General features: G+C 36.4%; 1 protein-coding gene across 7 annotated transcripts in view; it reads right to left on the bottom strand.

Annotated features, from left to right (window-relative positions):
* LMO7 (LIM domain 7) overlaps positions 1 to 22,689 on the bottom strand; it is a 313,031-nt gene that overhangs the window by 83,481 nt on the left and 206,861 nt on the right. For 3 of the 7 annotated variants that reach the window (XM_017951317.3, XM_017951331.3, XM_017951330.3), the window contains exon 11: positions 17,239 to 17,345. In XM_017951317.3, the coding sequence (XP_017806806.3) occupies positions 17,239 to 17,345 (107 nt within the window). Of the gene's footprint in view, positions 1 to 17,238; positions 17,346 to 17,611; positions 17,958 to 22,689 lie in introns of those variants that run through there. The other 4 variants (XM_031655907.1, XM_009192025.3, XM_021929680.2 and 1 more) reach the window with 4 other exon arrangements.

The following is a 22,689-nucleotide window of genomic DNA, read 5'->3' as shown; positions in this document are numbered from 1 at the left end:
AAGGGTAAGGGCCTTTAGAGGTCCTTCCTCCCCTGCGATTGGAATTATCGTAGGTAGAATTATCGTAGGTAGAATTATTGTAGGTAGAATTATCGTAGGTAGAATTATTGTAGGTAGAATTATCGTAGGTAGAATTATTGTAGGTAGAACAGATTGAGCCTATAGGAATGTCACCTGAGTCGCACCATTTTCTCCTGGCAAAACAAGCCGCTCTAGTCCCTTGGCCACCCTTCCCTTCCTCCATACACGCTGCTGTTTTCCTCCTTGGTGAGTTTCTCCCTTTTCCTTCTCCTCATATACTGTTCCTTTATTTTCCCTTCTGCCTTATTCCTCCAAGGCTAAAACCGTACTGCCTAGTCCACATTTGAGAAATACACCCTTACAACGCTTTCTTAAGACGCAGCAACACTTTTAGCTACAAAATCATCTTTACCTACATCTTATTAAGTGAAAAATTACTGGGAATCAGAAATTAAGGTTTTAAATGGAGCAAACGTAATGGAATTAAGATTCCTATGAGAAAAATACATAGATTAGTCCCTATCTAAGAGAAAAAATTTCAAAAAAGAAAAAAACAAATCAGCAACTCGGTGTACTTTCCCCTCTTGCCTCGTGCCCATCACATATTACCTGCAAGTCTATGCAGATGAGAACCCATCCCCAGATCTTCTTTGCTCCCTGAGAGTGTTCCTGCTCTTACCCGACACATCGTTCACCATGTGTTTTTAATTCAGTCTAGCTTTGGATATACTAAGAATTATTAGTTTAAAATCTACCACAAAGGTTAAAAATGAAATAGAAAAAACTCATGTAAATTGTACATAGCATGGGAGTTCCGAGAACAGAATTGTCTAAAATTTTAATCAGAAATAGTATCGGTAGTAATAGTAAAATAGCTAACATTTACTAAATATTTGCTATTCGTCAGGCATCTAAGCTCTTTTAATCCTCACGATGGTCCCTGTGCAGTAGATATTGTTGTGTCTCATTTTATAGTTAAAGAAATGGAAAGACAGAGAAAGCAAGAAAACTTGCCACAGTCCACATAGTCAGTATTGGCTGAACCGGGACCAGTACCCAGGCACCTGGCTTCCCCTCCTAGTAAGAGATGGCTTTGCAGATGAGGCAAGATGAGCCTGGCCTCCAAGAATGGCTGTGCGGGGTGGGCGCTGGGGGTGCAAGAAAAGAGAAAGCTGACCTAACTGGTTGACAACGCTTGTATGGAAGGGAAATGAAAACATAACTGAAAAAGCAGTAAGTAAACAGAAGGCAGAACTGCATAAAACTCTTATTGGAGGAGCATTCTTGGATCTGCCGCAGTGGGTGAGTGGGAGTCATGGTGGGCTTATGAGTGAGAATGCATGGTTCAGGTACACACAAAAGATTTGAGGATAAGAGTAGACTGATCACCAGATATCTCTAGAAAAATCGAGAGTCAAAATATTAATAGTATTTAAACACTGGATGAGAGCAAGCTTCCTGGAACTGAAATCATACAAAAGTCGAATGCTCACTCACTTGTAAGGTGAAATCTATATGAAAGACACAAGCCTTATGTAAGGTGGTGCCCTGCCAGATTTTGGGGCAGGCGTGCAGAGGAGAGAGGACCTCACATGTACACACAAATGCACTCCAACCTTCAGAAGTTAGTGTGCCTTCTTTTAATTAACCAACAAAAGTTGTATATATTTATCTTGTTCAACAAGATGTTTTGAAATATGTACATACTGTGTAATATAGAAATTTAGCTAATTATTATTCACATTACCTCAACGTGCCTCTATTATAGCTGGGAACTTTTTATCTTTCATTGATTTAGGGGATACAAGTAAAGTTTTTTATGTGGATATATTGTTTAATGGTAAAATCTGGACTTTTAGTGTCCCCACGACCTAAATAGCGCACATTGTACCCACTTGGCAATTTTTCAACCATCATTCCCCTCCTACCTTTTGGAATCTATTTTTCCATTCTGTAGATCTATGTGTAGGCATTGTTTAGCTCCCACTTATAAGTGAGAACATGCAGTATTTTATTTTCTGACTTATTTCACTCAGGATAATGACCTCCAGTTCTATCCATAATGCTATAAAAGACATGATTTCATTTTTTTTTTTTTACAGAGGAGTAATATTCCACGGCATATATATATATATATATATATATATACATATATATATATATTTTTTTAATCTCCATATCCACAACATTTCTTTATCCAATCATTTGTTGGTGGACACTTAGGTTAATTCTGTATCTTTGCTATTATAAATAGTGTTGCAATAAACATGACTGCAGATATCTTTTTGATTTTCTTTCCCTTTAGGTAGATACTGGATAGATAACTGCTGGCTCAAATGGTAGTTCTATTTTTACTTCTCTGAGAAAACTCCATACTGTTTTCCATATAATTTACATTCCTACCAATAGCATCGTATCAGCATTCCCTTCTATCTGCATCTTCACCAACATCCAACATCTGTTCAGGTTTTTTGACTTTTTAGTAATAGCCATTCTGACTGGTATAAGATGATATCTCATTGTGGTTTTAATTTGCATTCTCTGATGATCAGTGATGTTGAGCATGTTTTTCATGTGTTAGCCACTTATATATCTTCTCTTGAAAAATGTCTGTTCAAGTCCTTTGCCCACTTTTTGACAAGGTTGTTTTGTTCTTGTTGAGTTCCTTATAGATTCTCGATATTAGCCCTGTGTCAAATAGTTTGAAAATATTTTCTCCCATTATTTAGATTATATGTTTACTCTATTATTTTTATTTATTTATTTTTGTTTTGCAGAAGCTTTTTAGTTTAATCCATTTAAGTCTCATTTGTCTATTTTTTGTTTTGTTGAGTTTACTTTTAAGGACGTCGTCATAAATTCTTTGCCTAGACCGATGTCCAGAAGAGTTTTTCCAGATTTTCTTCTAGGATTTTTATGATTTCAGGTCTTACATTTAAGTCTTTAATCCATCTTGAGTTAATTTTTGTATATGGTGAGAAGTGTGGGTTCTGCCTCATTCTTCTGCATATGGCTATCCAGTTTTCCCAGCAACATTTATAGAATAGAGTGTTCTTTCCCTGCCGAGAACTTTAAAAGACACTGAAAGCTCAACTCAGTGAGCTTTTTGCAGATAAAGTTTACCAAAACTCTTAATGATATTGTTAGCATACAACATTAATTCCAACAGCTAGTTTTATTTGTTTTTAAGTCTACTGAAGAGGATTATCTAAAAATATACTTAAAATATTATATCCAAAAGTACCTTCCTGACATTCTCTCTTCCTCGCCCTGCTTTATTTTTCTTCATAGTCCTTATCACCTCACATTATTTTTTATTAGATGATATCTTTGCAACATTGGGTTAGGCAAATATTTGTTAAGCAAAACACAAAAAAGTATGGATCATAAAAGAAAAAATAACCAAATGGTAATTTCCTCAAATCTTTTGCTCTTCAAAAGACAGTTAAACTGTGAAACAAAAAGGCAAGTAACAGACTGGGAGAAGATAACTGATATATCTGACACAGGGCTTCTAATCACAATATATAAGGAAGTTTTATAACTCAATGAGATAAAGACAACTCAATTTTAAGAAGTTGACAAATGATTTGAAAACATTCAGATAAATAATGCATATTAAAACAGCCATTAAGTACATGGAAAGATACTCAAAAATCACTAGTCATGAAGAAAATGTGAGCTAAAATCATAATAAAATACCACTACGCACTAAGTAGAATGACTAAATTCAATAGACTGATAATATTAAATGTTGAGGAGAATGTGGGACAATTTATATTTCTAACAGTATTTATCCACAATAGCCAAAATTTGGAAACACAAATGTCCATCAACTGGTGAGCAGATAAACAAACTATGGCAAACCCACATTTGGAAATACTGCTTAGTAATAAGGAATTACTCAACATGAATCAATTTCAAAAAAGTATGCAAATTGAAAGGGATAAAACACAACAGACTACATACTGTACGTTCCTTGTATAAGATATTCTAGAAAAAGCAATACTAGAATGAATTACACTGTGGCTGAAGTTCAGGTAAGAGGTTGATCTTAGGGACATGAGAAAACTTCTAGGGTTCTATATGTTGATTATGGTGATGGTTACCCAACTGTTAATTACAAAAACTCAAGCTGTCCACAAAATAGAATACATTTTGTTGTAGGTAAATGATACTACGATAAAGCTGAAAAAAAAAAAGTAAAACAAAAGGCAAAGATGGGTAAGAACGGTCTGCTAGAGAAGAAAACAGCATGGAAAAAGTATGGCTTGGTTTTGGAGTCAGCAGTGATCATTTTACACCAGCAAGAAAGCATAGGCAAAAAAAAAGAAAAACAACAAAACAAAAAAGCAACATCAGGAAGTGCTCATTTTTAAAAAGGGAATGAGGAATACTTGTCTTTCCACCTTCACTTCTTCAAAGTTAGACTTTGTTTTCCTACAAATGACTATTATTGCTTCATAGATGCCTCCCAAATCGACAAAGCCAGTGCTGATTTCTACTTAAATATATTGACAATACCTGTATTTCCATCTTAATGTTCTACTGTCACATCCAACACAATGTGTTAAAAACTTAATTTCCATCTTGCCTCCAAATCGGCTACCTTTTCTGTTTCTGTTAATGGTTGCACAGCTCAAAAGCTAACTCTTCTTTCTCCTTCACTTGGCTCAATCCTCATCACGTCTTACTCCAAACATCTTTGGCATCTGTCTCCTCATCTACATGTTCACTGCTTTCAGCAGTTGGCTTCCTTATCACCACACTCATTGACTGCAATAATTACCTTACCTCTCTCTCAGCCACCATACTTGTTCTCCTTCAATTCATTGTGTAGGCTACTTGATTATGCTATCTTTCTAAGTCTCTGACTTTAACATTTTAACTATCTGCTCAAAAGCTTTTGGTAATAATCCCATTACCTATGAGATAAAGTTTAAATCCCCTAGCCAGGATACTACAGGCCTCACTCAAGCTTGTCCCAACCTAACTCTCATCCTGCCTCCAATCTGCCCACCCCCGTTAAAGACTCATGCCTTAAGCTTCCCCCATCAGAATGTAGGCCTGAAGAGCTAAGACCTTATTTAACTCATCTTTATTCAACGCTGTACCTCCAGAAGACTCTGTGAAATGTTTGATTTGGACTTCTTGCCTCTGTGCCTTTGGACATGCAGTGGTCTTTAACTTCTCATTTAAATCCTACCCATTCTTTAGATCCACACTCAAGACTTACATCCCCACCACTTTCATTAAACTCTCACTCCACCACGTGATCACTACTTTTTATTACCTAAACCCTTGTTACACAATGTGGTCCTCACTGGAAAGATCTGAAGGCTCATTAAAAATACAGAATCCCAGTCCTGCCCCAGACCTAATGAATCAGTCTGCATTTGAACAAGATCCCTGGTTGTTCTATATGCACACTGAAGTTTGAGAAGCACTTGTTTAAAGCACTCTAACTCTCAGTAAAGTCTGAGTAAATTCTCACCCATAGCTTCTAAAAATTACAAACACCCCCATATCTCTAGAACTTCCTTACTACTATGTCTGACAGGTATACATTAACGTGGTTTTCTTTTGTTAAAAAAAAGAATTCCTTCATTTAGTCTTCATATCCTTCATTTGGACATAGAGACAATTTTATACGATAAACAGAACTGGGTCTGGAGTCATATGAGGGTTTCCACTTGCACAATTTACTAAGCCTGTGACCTTGAGCAAGCCACTAAGCCTGCATCTCAGTTTCCATACCTGTAAACTCAGTCAACCACCTTATCTTATAAAGTGGTTGTAAGATTACAAAAGGCATTAAAGCAAAACATTCAAACAATTTATTTCTATTCTCCACTCACTCTTTCAAAGGCAGTATTTTTCCTTCGCTTATACATTTAATAGCTTTAAAACTCAAGTGTTTATCACATCTAACCCATCTACTAGTTATTTAAAGTTTGTCTTCTTTTGGTATATTCATATCTTGGGCTACTATTAGTTTCATGTGTCTCTGGCAATCTAAAGCATCTTGTTCACGAAATGAAAGATTAATGAATATTTCTTCTTTCTAATAAATGGCAATCATTTGGTAAGTTAGAAATAATTATTTCTAAAGGCTTGGTAAGAAATGATAAGTTCATTTATTATAAATCTTGGTTAAGAAATTCTTAAAGTGTTTCTGTACTTGAGTCATTTCTTGGGCTTTGCTTTTCTGAGTCACTATTTGATCCCCCACTCTTTTTTCTGCAACCAGAGAAGAGTTTCATCTTACTGGAATTAGACTGCACTATTTATTGTTACCCTTGATGTGCTATGCTTACCACCTGTTTATAACCCTCCAATAGCTACACTGATAGCAGGATTCTGGGAAATCCTGCTACTGAAGTAATTTTTCTTCTTTAATCCAATAGAGTAGATACTTTTACTGCAATTTATCTTTCTGCTTACAATTTGGTCTCTGGAATAGAACGTCACATTAATAATCTTTAATTCTTTGTATAAAATTTAATATGTAATGATCTAAATTACAACAAAATAATATCCCATGTTATGTTTTCTTTTTTAAAGACCACTTGTTCCCAGCCAAGGACAAGGACATTTGGAGGACAGAGAAACAGTTTAGTTTGGTTTTAACAAGATTAAGTAAAATAGAGCATCAAAAACTGGTAAACAAGAGATTATTCTAAATAAAATATATTTACTAATTCTATTTTTAAAGACAGGTTTCAGGCCAGTGTTATAAAGGTCAAAGTGTGATAGTATGATCCCAAGCAATTTAGATTAGTAAGGTTTTACAATCCTCAGCACTTAACAAGAATGTTCCATTATCACAGCAAATACAATGGAACATTCATAAATATCTGCATGAAAGTCATAAAACCTATAAAGGCATTTACAAACACATATCAAAATCCAAATACTCTATTATTTCTCAACTAGACAGTGTTAGAGGACCATATGTGTACTATATCTCTTCTATTCTAAGGTACACGTTCTCATTTAACATTCCCAAAATTAGGAGATCTTTAAAAAATAAAATAAATGATCTGAGACTTGATGGCACATTGTAATACATCCACTCAAAGTTACTTAGCTCACAAACTCAGAAAAAAAACCTTAAGATCATAGTACGAAGATATTTGCCACGTATCAAATAAGGTATTCTCAATCATGTACACAAATCCATTCTGGGTATAGCTGGCCTGGTTAAAAAGTAACTCATGACCATTTTAGTCACATAGCCCTAGAAAGAATGTCAGCACATTTTTAAAGTCTGTTTAAGTCTGTTTAGACAACACACTGGGAGAAGCACAAGCATGCAGGCAAAGATACCCCAGGAATGAAAAACCTAGCTTCACTACTGCCCAAGGTCATCTAACTAAGCAACTTACTCTTCTCTGCCTCATTGCAATTCAGGCATGTGAAGCAAAAGAGAAATACCTGGCTGGGCTGTTACTAGTTTAGAAATAATTTATGTAAATCACTTGACAGTGTTCAAAAGCTCCTATCTTCCAGTTTGTCTAAACTTAATTGCATCACAGTGACAGGAATATTTCTGAGATACTCTGGAGGCTATAATACAGATTTCCTAACCTCGTTGCTATTCATCACTCCAAATCCAGCATTCCCTTAGAGTTGCACGCTCCATCACTTCTGTTCCTTAAGACCTAAAAGCAAAATTTAAGACTTAAGCATGCTTTTCTGCTTCTCCACTTTTGGCTTCAAGATCAAGGTAGGAAATGAGTAGGTTTTATTTCTCTTATGTACACACAAGATTTGTGATCTGTCCATCATGAATATGATATTCAGTGGATGCTGTTGACAAGGCACAAGACAAAAGGTCCACAACTGAGAGGACTCAATAGCAAGACTAGAGTATGTGAGGCTCTAGCCAAGCCCCCCACACCACCCACCCGCATCCCCATCAGCATTGGGCTGCTTCTATCTACCCTGGACAGAAAGCTCTATTTGTTAATAACTCAGCATAAACACCCATATTTAATGATACCACTCCTATTTCTCCTCCAGGACATGGACCAGGCCCCTTCGGTGAAAAAAAAAAAAAAAAATTCATCACCAAAACAAGGATTCAGGGACCTTCAGGATCTGGCACATCATTCTGTGAGGCCTCGGAAATCTGTGTTCTTATTTAATTATGTGTGTGTGTGTGCTCTATTCTTGGGCATTTTATAAGTGAATATACACAAAATTGAGCATGAGATAAATAATAACTATGGATTAGAGATTTTTATTTCTCAGTATGAAGCCAAAAGAAGTCTAGTGAATGGTTAAATTGTTGACCAAGATACACTAATTCCTTCGATGATTTTCTCCATATCTCAGTAAATTAAATAGAACAGAGAAAAAAGCATTTCAAAACAACTGACAGCCATCAGTATTACCATAATGCAATGAAACAGTGAAATATAGTAACGACGGTAATACCTGATAATTATCTAGGGACTTCTCCCTCAAATTGCTCAAAGCACAGAGAGCAAACCCTTGTTAAATAGACAGTGGTTAATACAAACACAGCTTAATTCAAAGCAGGTGCTTCTCCCAGGCCCACACAAACCCCACTTTTTCCTTTAACAGCTTAGGAAAAATTGGCTTATCTGCAGTGTGGTGATTCAACATGTGTTTTTAATCTAATGAGATTTTATTACACTATAAAAAATCTATCATTTACATTTAAGAATAATGTTAGTATGAGTTACTGAGTATACAAGTATATCATTTTTTTAAAATTAAATGTTTTACAGTAATTCTTTGGGAAGATGTTTTCTTAGGTTTACTGTGCATATTTGGTCAATGGTGTCTGAAGCACTAGTACCAAGCTCTTTAAAAGATAAAGTGACACAAAATCCTGCCTCCCAGGTTAGTAGGGGCACCCTGAAAGGCATGTCTCTGAAAAACAAAGAATAAATCCATCAACAACCAATGCCACCCAGGACTGCTGCTCAACATGACAGAAACCATACCAGGGCAATTACCCGTAAAACATAACGGCTCCATTAACCTAAACTCGAAAAAAGAACACTAAACAGCCAATAAAAAACATTTCTGCCTACTCTATTTAACATTTGATAGTCAGGTTCTACTTTTTTAAAGAAAAAAAAGTTTTATCTTAATCCATTTTGACATAACATTGTACTTCCTAGTTTCTTGACATTTCATTGTATACAAGTAACACTGGAACTAAATAATAAGCATGTCTTTCATCTCAAACACAGTACCTACTGCTATTTATAATTTTTTAATGCCTAGGGTAAAAAAACAAACACTTCAAATAACATAATCAACATTTTTCATGTTGTTAGTGTAATAGCTTTTACTGAATAAAGCAAATGAGAAGTCCGAAAGGAGCAGCTAAGTTTTCTCTAAGAGGAAAATGTGACTGCGATGTACATTTGAATTCAGTCATGACAAGATTTTGAACACCTATTCCAAAAAGAAAAATATTCATAAGCTCTACAAAAACCTTTAAGATAATAGCTTCTTATCTAAAGGATAACCTCTTTATGACCAAAATGACACTTTTCAAAGAAATGAAGGAGAAAAAAATGGAACAACAATAAAAATAAACCAATAAACAATGTGAAGCTTTGGATTTGATTTGGTGTCACTGACTAGTTTAGATTTTAAAAAGTGAGGGAAATAAAACTTTCTAAGTAAACATTCAAATCAGATTTTAAAATTTCAAAGATTTTAGAAAATACAGGAGTTTGGTCTCAAAAAAGTTAATTCAATTCTATTGGCCCCACATATACAGAGGCAAGAGCAAATAACTTAGCTGTCTATTCTCTGGTCTCCAGCTTTGCTATTCTAATAAAATGGATAAATTGTTGATTTTATCAACAATTTGATTAAGCATAAATGTCAGAAAAAACTCATTTGTTTTAATATCTGCTCCCAATGGAGAAAAGGGATAAGTTTTAAATGGCCTAAATTCTCAAAAATAAAGAGCTTGTAGTTTGCAAGCAAAAGTTAAGTAGCCAGAGGCCAGATTTTTTCCTCCATGTTTTCCTACAGGAGACACGTATCTTCTTAAAGTCAAAACAAGGGAAGTCAAATTATGAAAATGATCAGAATGATAATTCAAGACCATTTATGGAGCACTTAATTTACAGTCACTACATACTTTATATACCTGACTTCATTTAATCATTACATCTTTGTGAGGTAGGGGTATCACCCAAGTGATATGATTTGCCAAGTTCCAAGCAAAAAGCAATTACAACTGTCTAATTACTATTACCAGGGTTTAGCACACAGTTTGACACACAGCAAGCAATAAATAATTATTTGCCATAAAATTAAACTTATGGAGAAGCAAAGGCATTACAGGGAGGAAAAGTAATCTGTCTAAGGTCATTCAGCTACTAACTGATATGACAAGATTAAACCCAAGTCAGGGAATACCAAAATCTCTACTCCCATCAGAGATGATTCTGTTCACAACCACGGATATACATCTGCTCAATGTGCTTGTTCCTTCCTGGAAAGTGACAAACTCAGCCTGGGATTTAGTAGAAACAGCTCAAATAAACTGTGAAGAAATCTTCAAGTTTCTCTGTGTTCAGATCCTTCAAATGTTTTCTAATTATACTAAAGTCAAAGTCAATGTGATTTTTTTTGAGGAGGAGGGCAGACTTTGGTGTTTAATACTAGACAAAGGTAAAAAGTACTAAGGCAGGTAACTTGACTTTAGAAGGAATGAGGCTTACTGTAAACTTGTTGGCAGAATTTCTTAAAGTAATATTGATGACTTCTCATAAAAAATTACTTTCCTATGGGTTCCTGCTTTTAAAATGTTCTATTCTTTGCTCTTGAGCTTCTACCAAGATATTCCAGCTACCTATATAACCACCATATTTTTCTACTTGAAAGTCTCAAGTATACACTTTACAGTTGTTTCACAAGATAAAAAGTGATCAGTGATTGTGATATGAAGACACTGAAATGTTTCTGACACTTTATGTAAAAAAAAAAAACATTATTTAAATGTCAGTTAAGCATTCTTAACATTTATTACTGGCACATCAGCACAAGGATTTATTAAAACTTTGAACTACCTTGAAAGGCACATAGTCCAAAGTTCCCATTTTAGTTTATTACATACAGAAATGAAACACATGCTCCTCTTAAACTGTGTAAGTTTTAGATTATGTTGTAATATGTCATATCATTATCATTATTCTGCTATAAGTAAGAGGCAACTGAAACCAAAAGTTCAGTGACAGCTTTGCCAGATTTGCTTTGCATTTGAATAACGAGAATAAAAAGAGGATGAGTTGGCAAAGATTAAGACAGGTTTTTCCCCATCTTCAAAGCCTGGTTTTAAGATATCCAGGAAGTCTTTGCAATTGAAATCCAATTTTCAGATAAACACGTAAAGACGTATGGTAACAGGAACCAAGGAGATAAAGGGAATAATATATACTTCCTGTCCTTAAATAGTTTCAAGTCTCTAGAAAAGCTAGATGTAGAGGAAATAAAAAGTCCTTTGAAAACCCAGATGAGAAACCTATGTCATCTCCAATTAGATGAGTTTCCTCATTAAAAAAATGAAATGACTGCACATCTCTGTATTTCCAGAGAAATCTGTGCATTTATCTTTATATAATATATTCCAGCTGTGAATTTACAGGGCCATCTCCCCAGTCATAATGTGAACCCCACTGAGGGCAGGTCTCCATCTTATCTATGTCTGTGTAAGTATAGGCCACATAGAAGATGCTGAATCAGTGCTCATTATATAACAAACAAGTGATGACTTCTCTAAAACCAAAATTTCCTCTTACTGGATAAAGTGCCATTTTCTACTCTGTAGCTCCAGAAATAGATTTAACCATACATACCCCCAATGTCTATACTCTCATACAAATAATCACTCAAATCAGGCCAGAATAGAACATGAAAGTCAGAAAAACAATGCTTAATACTTCTGGTTACTGGTAAAGCTCACATTTAAAAAAAAAAAAAAAAAAAAAAAAAAAAAAAAAAAAAAGACTGAGTGAACTACAGGTATTTCAGTATTAGCAATTTTAAAAGTTGGATTAGGTCAACATAGGCAGCCCTACAGATAATCATTTGAAAGAAGAATGTCTTCCACAAAAATATCTCTTTGGTTTAACCCTTCAAAGGCCCTTGTTGTAAAACAAATGCTAACTGATCACAGGAGACAGACAACTTGCATTCTCCCATGAAGGGTCTCATGTCAACTGCTATTTAGATTGGCCACCAAGTGAAACCCTTCGGAGTAATGAATGTAAGATAGGATAGTTTTAGAGACGTAGACCCTGGCCAGGGAAGTCCACAGCATGAAGGCTCATCCAGCAGGCCAAGACAGAATAAGGCCCCAGGGCTTTTTTGGATTTGAAGGAGTAGAGAGCAAAGGAAGAAGTGCTGACATTCAGAAACGTGGCTATCTGAGAAACAGATTAAGAACTAGAAATGGAGAAAAACAGATACAGATAAAACTTCAATTATTCCATGGCTTGTCCCAGCATCAGACCTGCCTCATATCCCACAACCTTTCACTGCAGTTAGGACTCTTAGATATACAAACTTTGTCATTAAAGAGCATTTCCACATTTGACCATACATTTTTGCTGATAGTCTTAAACAGAGCCTCAGCCACCCAGAATTAATGTTCCTCCCCTTCCAGGAAGCAATTCACAACAGAGAATGGTTGAATGGGATAGAGATATATACAATGCAATCAACTTCCTTTTCGTTTTATGCTCTTCTAATAGTTGGCAGAAAGGGTACATTTTTAAATAGTCACATGAGTTGACAGGTGGAAGTCACTATGCTCAAGTTGCAGGTCCAAGTTTGGATATCATTAAGCTTGCTTAAAAAAAAAAAAAAAAAAAAGATTAAGATATTGAGAAACTCATTTGAAAGACATGTACTTGAAAAAAAAAAAAAAAAGTAAAACTAGGTCTAAATTATTTTAAAAAGCAAAAATTAAATAATTCAAACTAGGTATATTTTTACTTACATGAATAAACCTTAAATACACATACACACTTTCATACCTCAAGCCCAATTTGGCAGACTGTTAAAACAGAGTGCCATCTGGGAACCTGATTCCTAAGAAATGACTTTAGAGCACTGCCACAAAATCAAGCACTCTTCTGAAGCTTTAGCGAACAGTTACATCCTTAAAATATCATTTTGAGACTCTTTTATTTTCCTGATGGGAATATGTTAACACTAATTTTGATTCCAACTACTGTTCCTTTGGCAACTATCATGTGTAAAGATAATAGATTTTTAATTTCTGTACTTTCATTTTGATAGACTTACAAAAACAAACTCGCTTAATATCAATGTTTACTTAAAGTTATATTTTATACTTCAAATATCAATCCTGTAGGTAATACAGTAAGTCTATACTAGAAAAGAATTTCCTTGCATGACAAATAGTGTTCAAAGTCATTGCCACCCTGTAATGGATATTATGAACAGAATGTATCTGAAGACGTGCTAAAAACTGGATTGGAATGGTAAGGGGGTGGAAAGAGGAAACATGTTTACAATCTGTTCAATTTCTCAGCTTAAAATTTTTGATATATAGAGCAATGGTTTAAATACAAGACTTAGTTTCTGAGTCAAATTGCTAGACATATAAAATTAACACCTTTAATGGTTAAACCCTACCTTTCTGCCAACTTCAAGTTCTCCAATACAGGACCTCTAGGCTACTCTGTCGAGTTGCTTTTGACTACAAGCCATTGCTCTGTATCTCCCTTAACGACCAGATGACTCCACAAAGACCATGATACTTGCCAGAGGAGCTCTCCAGTGTGCTGTGGCAGGCTGGTGGGGCCATTATGCTTGATCTCGTACAGCCCTTTTACGGAAGGCCTGCACAGATGGCTCTGTGGGAACTTCACCACGTTTTCTTTGTGGAGAGTGTGTGCTCAGTATGGATGTTTAGTAAATGGTTAAGAATAATGATCCAGTTTTTCATCCACACAAAAGATTGATTTCATGGCCTCAGACTGGGGTAGATCTCAATCTACCGTTCATGGAGACTAAATCATAAATTTGCTTATTCGCATTCTGAGAAGAAAAGAGGTTGGATCCTACCCATTAAGTCAGGAATATCAAAATTAAAGGTGTCACCTGATGCTTGAATACACGTAGTCCCTAAATAAATAGAATAATTCAAACATATTTGAAAAAATTAAAACTACTGTTTCCTACAAAGTAAAAGAATTATTAGAAAATTAGAACACATAATAGGATAATTTACAGAAATATGGAGAATACTCTGGTTCTGATTGGTGAAAAGTTATTACTGTGAATTAAATTGTAAATTTCAGATAGCTAGAAAATTGAAACATAGTTGGAGTCCTGGATTATTGAAACTATTCATTAACAACAGCTCTTTACTTGCTTCTGCTATTGCCATTCATTTTCAACACACACAACTCTCCTTGGGCTCCATACAGCAACTATCACCGCTGACCACTAACAAAAAAGTTCCTCACATTTGCCAACACGGAGGATAGCGACTGTCCTTTCCTATTTGCTCTCAGTATGCATCATGATTAGATCAAGTTTGCAGCAAGGACAACAAGTCTATGCACTGGTAGATGCGGTCTGGGCAGTTGTAATACAGCATTTTAAATAATCAAATCATTTGCTACACCTTGTTAAATTTAATGCATACAGATATGCAAAATAATTTCAAAGTACTCACACATATTACCACACTCTCAGACAAGTTACAATGAGTCTTCCCGCTTAAACAGACAATAAACACACTAACACAGAAATGCATAAATTATGTGCGCATATAAGAAGTTATATTTTAGTAGAGTGTCAAAGGTGTCATAGTCAGTATCCTTCATTTCCACATGACTATTTTGCTGGCAGGGAGGGAATAAACAAGAAATTCTAAATCCAAAGCCAGAGTTTCTCAACTCCAGTACTATTAATATTTGGAGTAGGAAAATTCTTTGCTGTGGGGGCTATCCCATGCATTAAAGTGTATTCAGCAGCATCCCTGATCCATTAGATGCCTGCAGCACCCCCACCCGGCTATGACAACCAGAAGTGTCTCCAGACGTGGCCAAACATCCCCTGGTTGCCAAAACTGCCCCCAGTTGAGAACCACTGATCTAACCAACACCAAGTCCTTTGATCCACAATAATGATAGGACAAGAATTTTGACCCAAAGGAGTCTCCACATTATATATTTTTAAAAAGCTAAAATGCATTACTATTTAGTAAGCAATTATTTGCTTTTCTTTAAATCTGGTTCTTTTAGTAAAAGTGCTATCTCAGGGCATAAGAGCTTGGACAACATTTTTAAAGAAGTTGCTTTGCCACTTTCCTGTGTCTCATCTGGGAGGCTCCAGTGCTTCCACTGCAGCAGACCCAGGGTTGACCCCTTTGCTTTTTGGTCCAATGAGATAGAATTATCTGGAGAAATGTTTTCAAGCGAAGCCAAGGTTCCCACTCAGGCATTCTCACAGGTACTACTTAGGCACACCTTGCTTTGACGAACTTGTGGTTTCCACTGAAACAAGTTGTTCTGCATACTTCTCACTACGGCTATAACTACGTGACCTCGCAGTTTCAGTTTGTCAGTAATTTCACTGAAGGCTGAACCCAGATACTAATTTGTCTGAAACATTTTAGGCCCAACATCTCATGAAACAGGCTCCAGGCAAGCACTCTTGGACTTGGGAGCCAACAAACATGTTTCGCCTAGTCCTTAGCCTACTCAAATATAGGCTACAGACTTTCAAAACAGAGTACATGATTTTAGGGGGAAGCGCATTAACGCTTAACAAGCATCAACAACTTAAGGAAAAGACTTTCAAAGTCTAAAGTTTCTTTGCCCATCAGATAGGCCTTATGAAGAAATATGCTGATAAGGAAAAATAAATACATCCAAATATTTAATTTTTATGGAAAGTAAACATGACTCCTACATACTATAGAAGCAAACATTTCACTTTGGTGATGAAATTTAGAACCTCTAAACTATCTTTCGATTAGTCAGAAACGCAGGCAGATTTATCCCTCCCATGTACATTTCATTACCATGGAGTTTAGAAAAGCTTATTCAACAGAACTAGAAGCAGCTTCAAAACAGTGTTCATTTAAAAACATATATTGTTAGACTTTAGAAAACTAAGTCTACCTGGGTTTGGGGCTGTTCTATGTACTGCTAGAAGACAATGTATACTATTCAAAGATATTTACATAGCTGGTTATTTTTCTTCAGAAAAAATAATTGGTCATCCAATTTTAAAAATAACTATTAAAGGTTTTACACAGGGATATTAACCACATAAGCTAAATCTTTGAACTGGTAGAAACCGATTTTTCCATTTTCATTATTTCTATAGCTAGAATAAGGTGTTTATTTTCTCCCTTGCAAAAAAAAATGTTAATTAGGTTTAAGAGGCAGGATGACAAAGAGATAGTTACTATAAATTAAATAACTTTCCTGTCAGCTTTATCTGGTAACACAGTTTATTATTGATTGCCTGAAAGCAAATTAGATTTACAGGAAATATAAATAAATATCATAAGAGCTTAAAACCAGATTTCCTGAAACTGTATACTCCCACACAAACAACATTTTCCACCTAAAATCTAACAAGATACTGGCATACATGTTCTCACCCCCACTTTCACTTTCTCATCCACACTATTAAAATCGTGGAAAACAGCTCATTTTTAAAAGTCAGCCACAACTGGCAGGGTCCTTGGCATTACATGTTGGTCCCAGGCACTGCTGCCTTCACAATATTAAGAGATTCTTTTTTATCACTGTCCTATCTAATTTTTATGCTAATAATTATGTCTTAATTCAAAATATATTTTAAAAATTTAAAGATTGTTATTACTCTGCAAGTTATAATATAATCCCTAAATTCACTTTATAAGTATAATAAGTATCCTCAACATTAGCAACCAAACACTACCATGTTGGACACGTATTAAAATATTAACACAACCATTTTGGTCGGTATAGAGATTTATAGTAAGACCATGCTATGAGTTAGAAACAGCTTCACATTCACAGTCCCTAAGCCATTTTTAAAACAGTCTCTTTTAGAATAAGAACAGAGGAAAACAGAGAGAGGAAGAATTTTTCTGTAATCATGAACTCTCAGCAATTCTTTTCACTTAAGCTATAAGCCCTAAGTTTAAATATATATATCTAACAAACTGTTGAAACTTACTTGACAGTGACTCGATTTGATAAATCCTGTAGATCTCCAGGATGGAAAAGCTGGGCTTCTTTCAATCCAATCTGTTCACAAGCTTTCAAGAAAACGTTTATATTATCCTGTGAAAAGAAGTGGAAAGTGATTGCTTAGCTGAGCTCTCTCTCAGACAAAGGTTACAAATTTTTATGCTATAACTTCGAAGCTTCAAAGTCCAATTATAGTCGGCAAAAGAGGCGGTAGCAAGACCCATGCATATGTATATTTGAAAAAAAATACATAGGGCTTGTACAGCCTTTCAGTCCTCCAGAGCATACACGGTTGTGCTATCTTATGCCCGGGCATACACTGTTTCTGTGATCTTTGAGACTGGCACGTTAAACATTACCTGTTACAGGACAAGTGCCTAGCCACTGAGCAGTAATCTACACTTTGATGTCAGCTCTGCTCTGCAAACAAACGCCCTCTTCCCAGCTTTGCACGGCAAGCCTCACCTCTCCTCTTTAAAAATAACTCCAGCTACTGACATTCACCCACCCAGAAACTGTTGGCAGGGAAGAAATAAGAGGAGGAACATTCTGTTTCTATGATTACAAATTACAGAACGACTGTGGAATACCACACCTGGAATCTGGGTTTGGTTGTTGAGCTGGCTCTTGACAGGCAGGGAAACCATACTATAGGACTGAGGAGAAACCTAGCGTTCATTGGCTAAATTGCATAGTTTGTGTGGCACATTACTCACTCCCTGCACCTGCCTCAAGGGCTGCCTCCAAAAAAAAATTAAAGCCTATCCCCTCCCTCCAAGGTTGCCCTCGTATCTAATTTCAAAACCCAAATCCTCCATTCACAAACCAGTGCTTTTCGTTAATGTAAACTGCTGCACAAACACGGATTACAATATATGCTATTTTAAAGCCAGCTACCTTTCAGAAACATACATTTGGTTACCAGAATTAATTTAGGCTTCATCTCTACTACTCTTAAAAAAAAGAAAAGAAAAGAAAAGAAAACACTTTATGGGGTTGAGCTTGTGACGATCCCAGGTGGGCTCTCCATATTCACTTTGTTATGGTTCTCAGGTAAAGGGGTGGCCTCCCAACAATGCCAACACACATCTGTCCACTGAGGCAGCTGGCAATGCTATCTCTGTGGTGTGAGCCTCCTTGAAACCTCGCCTCTCTCCCTAAGAGGTGACTTTCACAGACCAGAAGATAGTCTGCCACTTGGAGAAAGGCAATTACTGTTTTCCTAAGATAAAGTGGCTAAATTCTACAGCTTGGATTCTTGGAGAGTAAGGGGATTTCGGGAAAGCACAAGGAAAGGTGTGGCAAGAGAAAAGCAACACTCATTACTAGGGAAAGAGACATTCTAAAAAGCCACCATTTGTACAGGCAGGAGGCCATTCCAATCTACTATAGAAGGCAGTGAGAACTATCTAGCTGAAAGATGAAATCCATGAATCATTTTAAATAAGATGAAGTCAAAGAGTAAAGAAACTTGCAAGTCAAAAGTTGAATAGCTCAACGAAAGGTGTTTATTTTGTTTTTTGTTTGACTTATTAAGGAAAAAGGAGACATAATTTATTGGCAAAATTCCAAGAGGAGCAAAAAGTGATAATTTTGTTAGGCCCACAGTTTCCAAAAAGTATACTACCTGTAATTATCAAATGATACAAATAGTTTTAAAATTGACCCTCTGAGAAGCAGGCAAGAAAAGATGGTTGGATGTACCAATACCCCCAGTTCCATAATGATATGGTTTGGCTCTGTGTCCCCACCCAAATCTCATCTCAAATTGTAATCCTCACATGTCAATGGAGGGACCTGTAATCCCCGCAGGCCAAGGGAGGGAGGTGATTGGATCCCCCATGCTGTCCTCGAGATAGTGAGTTCTCAGGAGATCTGGTGGTTTTATAAGGGGCTCTTCTCCCTTCACTCTCTCTCTCTCTCTCACCTGCCACCATGTAAGACGTGTCTGTCTCCCCTTTTGCCATGACTATAAGCTTCCTGAGGCCTTTCCAGTCAGCCATGCAGATCTGTGAGTCAATTAAATCTCTTTGCTTTGTAAATTACCCAGTCTCAGGCAGTTCTTTATAGCAGTGTGAAAATGAACTAATACACACAGGACGTAAGTCTCATATCAATAAAGGAAAAACAAACCATTAGAAGTCTTCACACCAATTCAACCAATTTGGTTCTGAACGTTTAAAGTATTACATAAAATATTAAAATAAGGTTAAACTAAAAGTAAACTTAGTCAAATGAGACCCAAAACAATTCTTCACATATTTTATACAAACATAGTAGCATTCATCTGGTTGACAAATAGGTACAGGTTGATAAGGATAGATAAATAAAGCCAAACTCTCCTCAAAAAACACCAAAGTAGAGAGAAAGCACTTGATATCTAAAGTGACTCTACTTAATTGAAGACAAAGTTCAAGAGAAGATACAAATTAATATGGTTAAATTCTAGTCTTAAATAAAGCCTTCATTTTAACCAAAAAAGCAGAATGTATTTTAAATCATTCAATGATGCTCAAGTTTAACACAGAATAGCTTTGTAAACAAAGTCACACATGGCCTATGCAGCAGGACCAGGTTGTACTAAGATCGGTAATGTAGTCTCAGTCATTCCTACTGGACTTGAGCGCACTGGTAATTTATTCCTTGCAATTTCAAAGGATCCAGGCAAAGAGGTCCCTAAGGGTATATATAAAATCATAAAATAAAATTTTCTTGTCAGTTAAAACTTCAAGAAGCCACACCCAGCTCAACACATTAAAAGGGAAGTATTTACTTCTCATTTAATGAAATCATTTTCACTTGAAATTAGCAAAAATAAAGGGGAAAATAAAGGACAAATTAAAACAAATCTTATCTAATTGGACCAGTAGCCAGAACTCCAAGTTAGCTTTGTCCCTAAACAACTGTGTGGCTTTGGAAAGAGAGTTAACATTTCTGGCCCCATTTTCCTCACCCCTGAAACGAGCAGTTTGTGAATCTGTAACCCATTATCAAGGGCAATCATTTTTCTCTGCAAGAGAAGGGAAGCCCAACTTCCCTGGCCCAACCCGTCACACAAATATTTCATTACCCAACTTCCATAAAATACTTCATGTCAAAATCCTGCTCTAAACATCTGTAAACCCTGTACTTTCAGGACCAAAAGTGGCTTCTCAAAGTCAAACCAACACACACACACACACACACACACACACACACACACTCACACACGAAAACAATGAACCCTAGATGTATCTAATGGCTCCTTTTAGCTTTAAATTTTTCTATGACTGTGAATAAAGCCATGATTACAGTCATCCCAAGGCTTTCTATTTTTCTATAACTGTGAATAAAGACAAACACTACAAATTAATGGTTCTAAAACTGGCCCTCTGAGAGGCAGGCAAGAACAGATACATGGCTTTAAGATTTTCATATTGTCTCCAATCTCCCTTACACCCCTTATCCTTGAATCAATTATAAAGCAGTCATAATAGGTGTGGGGTGGAGTGGGCTAGGGTAACTTAGAGAGTTTTATGATCAGGAACAGCAGTACTTACCACTAAGATAGGATGGGGAAGCCACAAAGATCTACCAAGATAATCAAGGTTTGTATTTGTTCACTGTAGTACCCTACTAGTTATCTATTGGTGCATAATACATTATCCCCAAATTTAGCAGCTTAAGGGAATAGGTGTTTATGATTTCACATGGTTTCTGAAGGTAATTCAGGAGTGGTCTTAGCTGAATAGTTCCAAATTGGGAGACCTCTCATTAGGTTGTAATTGAGATGTCAGCCATGACTACAGTCATCCCAAGGCTTTCCTGGAGCTTGGAGGAGCTGTTTCCAAGGCAGCTCACTCATGTGACTGACAAATCAGGGCTGGTTGTTAATAGGAAGCCTCAGTTCTTTATCAAATGGACATCTCCAAAGGGCTGCTTGATAGAGCCCGTGATCCAAGAGAGCAAGATGGAAGTTGCACTGTCTTATGATGTAGCTTTTGAAGTCACATTCCATCATTTCCTCAACATCCTGTTGGTTACACAGGTCAGGCCTATTCCATGTAGGTACACAAGAACATAAACACCAGGAGGTGAGATTCATGCGGGGCTTTCTGGGGGACTGTCTACTACACTTCACTCTCTGGACCCACCTCAGTGATTCACATCCCAACCATCTGCAAAATACACTAAGGCCCAAAAATTTTCATCCCTTTACAAGGCGAACTCAAAGTCCAAAATTTCATCATCTAAGTCAGATACAGAAGTGTCTGAGGCTGTTCAGGTGTAGTTCCTTAAGTATGGCCCTTGAGTAAAGTTTCTCTCAACTTGAATGCCAGTGAACTAAGACAAGTTACCCGCTCCCACACTCCCAACATGCAGTAGAGTGACAGGTGTAAGATAATCACTATAGACACTCCAGGTCAGACAGTAGAGAAATGAAAGGCACACAGGAGTCACTGGTCCACAGAAATTCTGAAATCCTTCAAGATACAGGTTGGCAGTTCCTTCATGAAGTCTCAAGGCCAGGTTATACTTCATGGTTTTTGGCTACACCCTCTGGATTCTTGGTGCCACCCTAAAAGTCATCTTCGCTTTTCACCGAAAAGTAGCCTCTCTTTGTGGCTATGTGGGTTTTTCAATCTACTTCTTTACCCGACCCATAGCAATTGAGAGAATTAAGGGTCTCTTCATTTAATAATTCTCTATTCCTTTCAGTCTCAGCTGGCAGTGTTTCTGCAAATACAATTCTCTCAAAGATGCTACAGATCTTCTGTGAATCTTACTGGGGTTCACTCCATTAGACAAAAGTTGCACCCATGAATCTCTTCAATAGTAGCCCTTCTCTACCTTGGTCTCCTGCTGAGATGACTGGATGACAATATCCTTAAGGTTCTTAGAAGCCCTATTGCTTGACTGGACAGATCTGCAAGGTACCATCTTGAATCTAAGAACGTAAAGAATTTTACAACCACATCCTCAACTCCTTTTTAGGCCTTATTTTCCTGCAAATGCTCTGAATTTAATCTATGCCTGAAAACCACTTCTCAATTCTAGCATCATTTACTTACTAAAGAGACTGACAATTTTCAAAAGCAGCAATTCCTATTTCTCTCATATTTGTCACCCTATCCTTCACTTTCTCTTCTCACATTTTACTATAATCCACAAGAAGAATTGAGGCATCATTTCAATACTCTGTAGGTCACCTCACTAGAAGAATGGAATCTCCCCAGTAGATCACTTAGTTAATTGGGTATAATTCCTAGGTACAAGGAAGAGAATATCACAAAGTGAGAATCATTGGGACCATTTTGGAAGCTGACTACCACAAGACTTTTAATAATAAAGAATACAGACCAGTCAAAAATTTAGAATAGAAAAATAAACATTTAGAAATGTTGAGTTTCAGATGCCCAGCTAGTAGTAAGTTAGGTTTGCAGCCCATGAGAAATAT

The sequence above is a fragment of the Papio anubis genome, chromosome 15 (genome assembly GCF_008728515.1).
Source record: "Papio anubis isolate 15944 chromosome 15, Panubis1.0, whole genome shotgun sequence".
Classification (NCBI taxonomy): Eukaryota; Metazoa; Chordata; class Mammalia; order Primates; family Cercopithecidae; genus Papio; species Papio anubis.
This window is presented reverse-complemented; position numbering and strand designations above follow the sequence as displayed.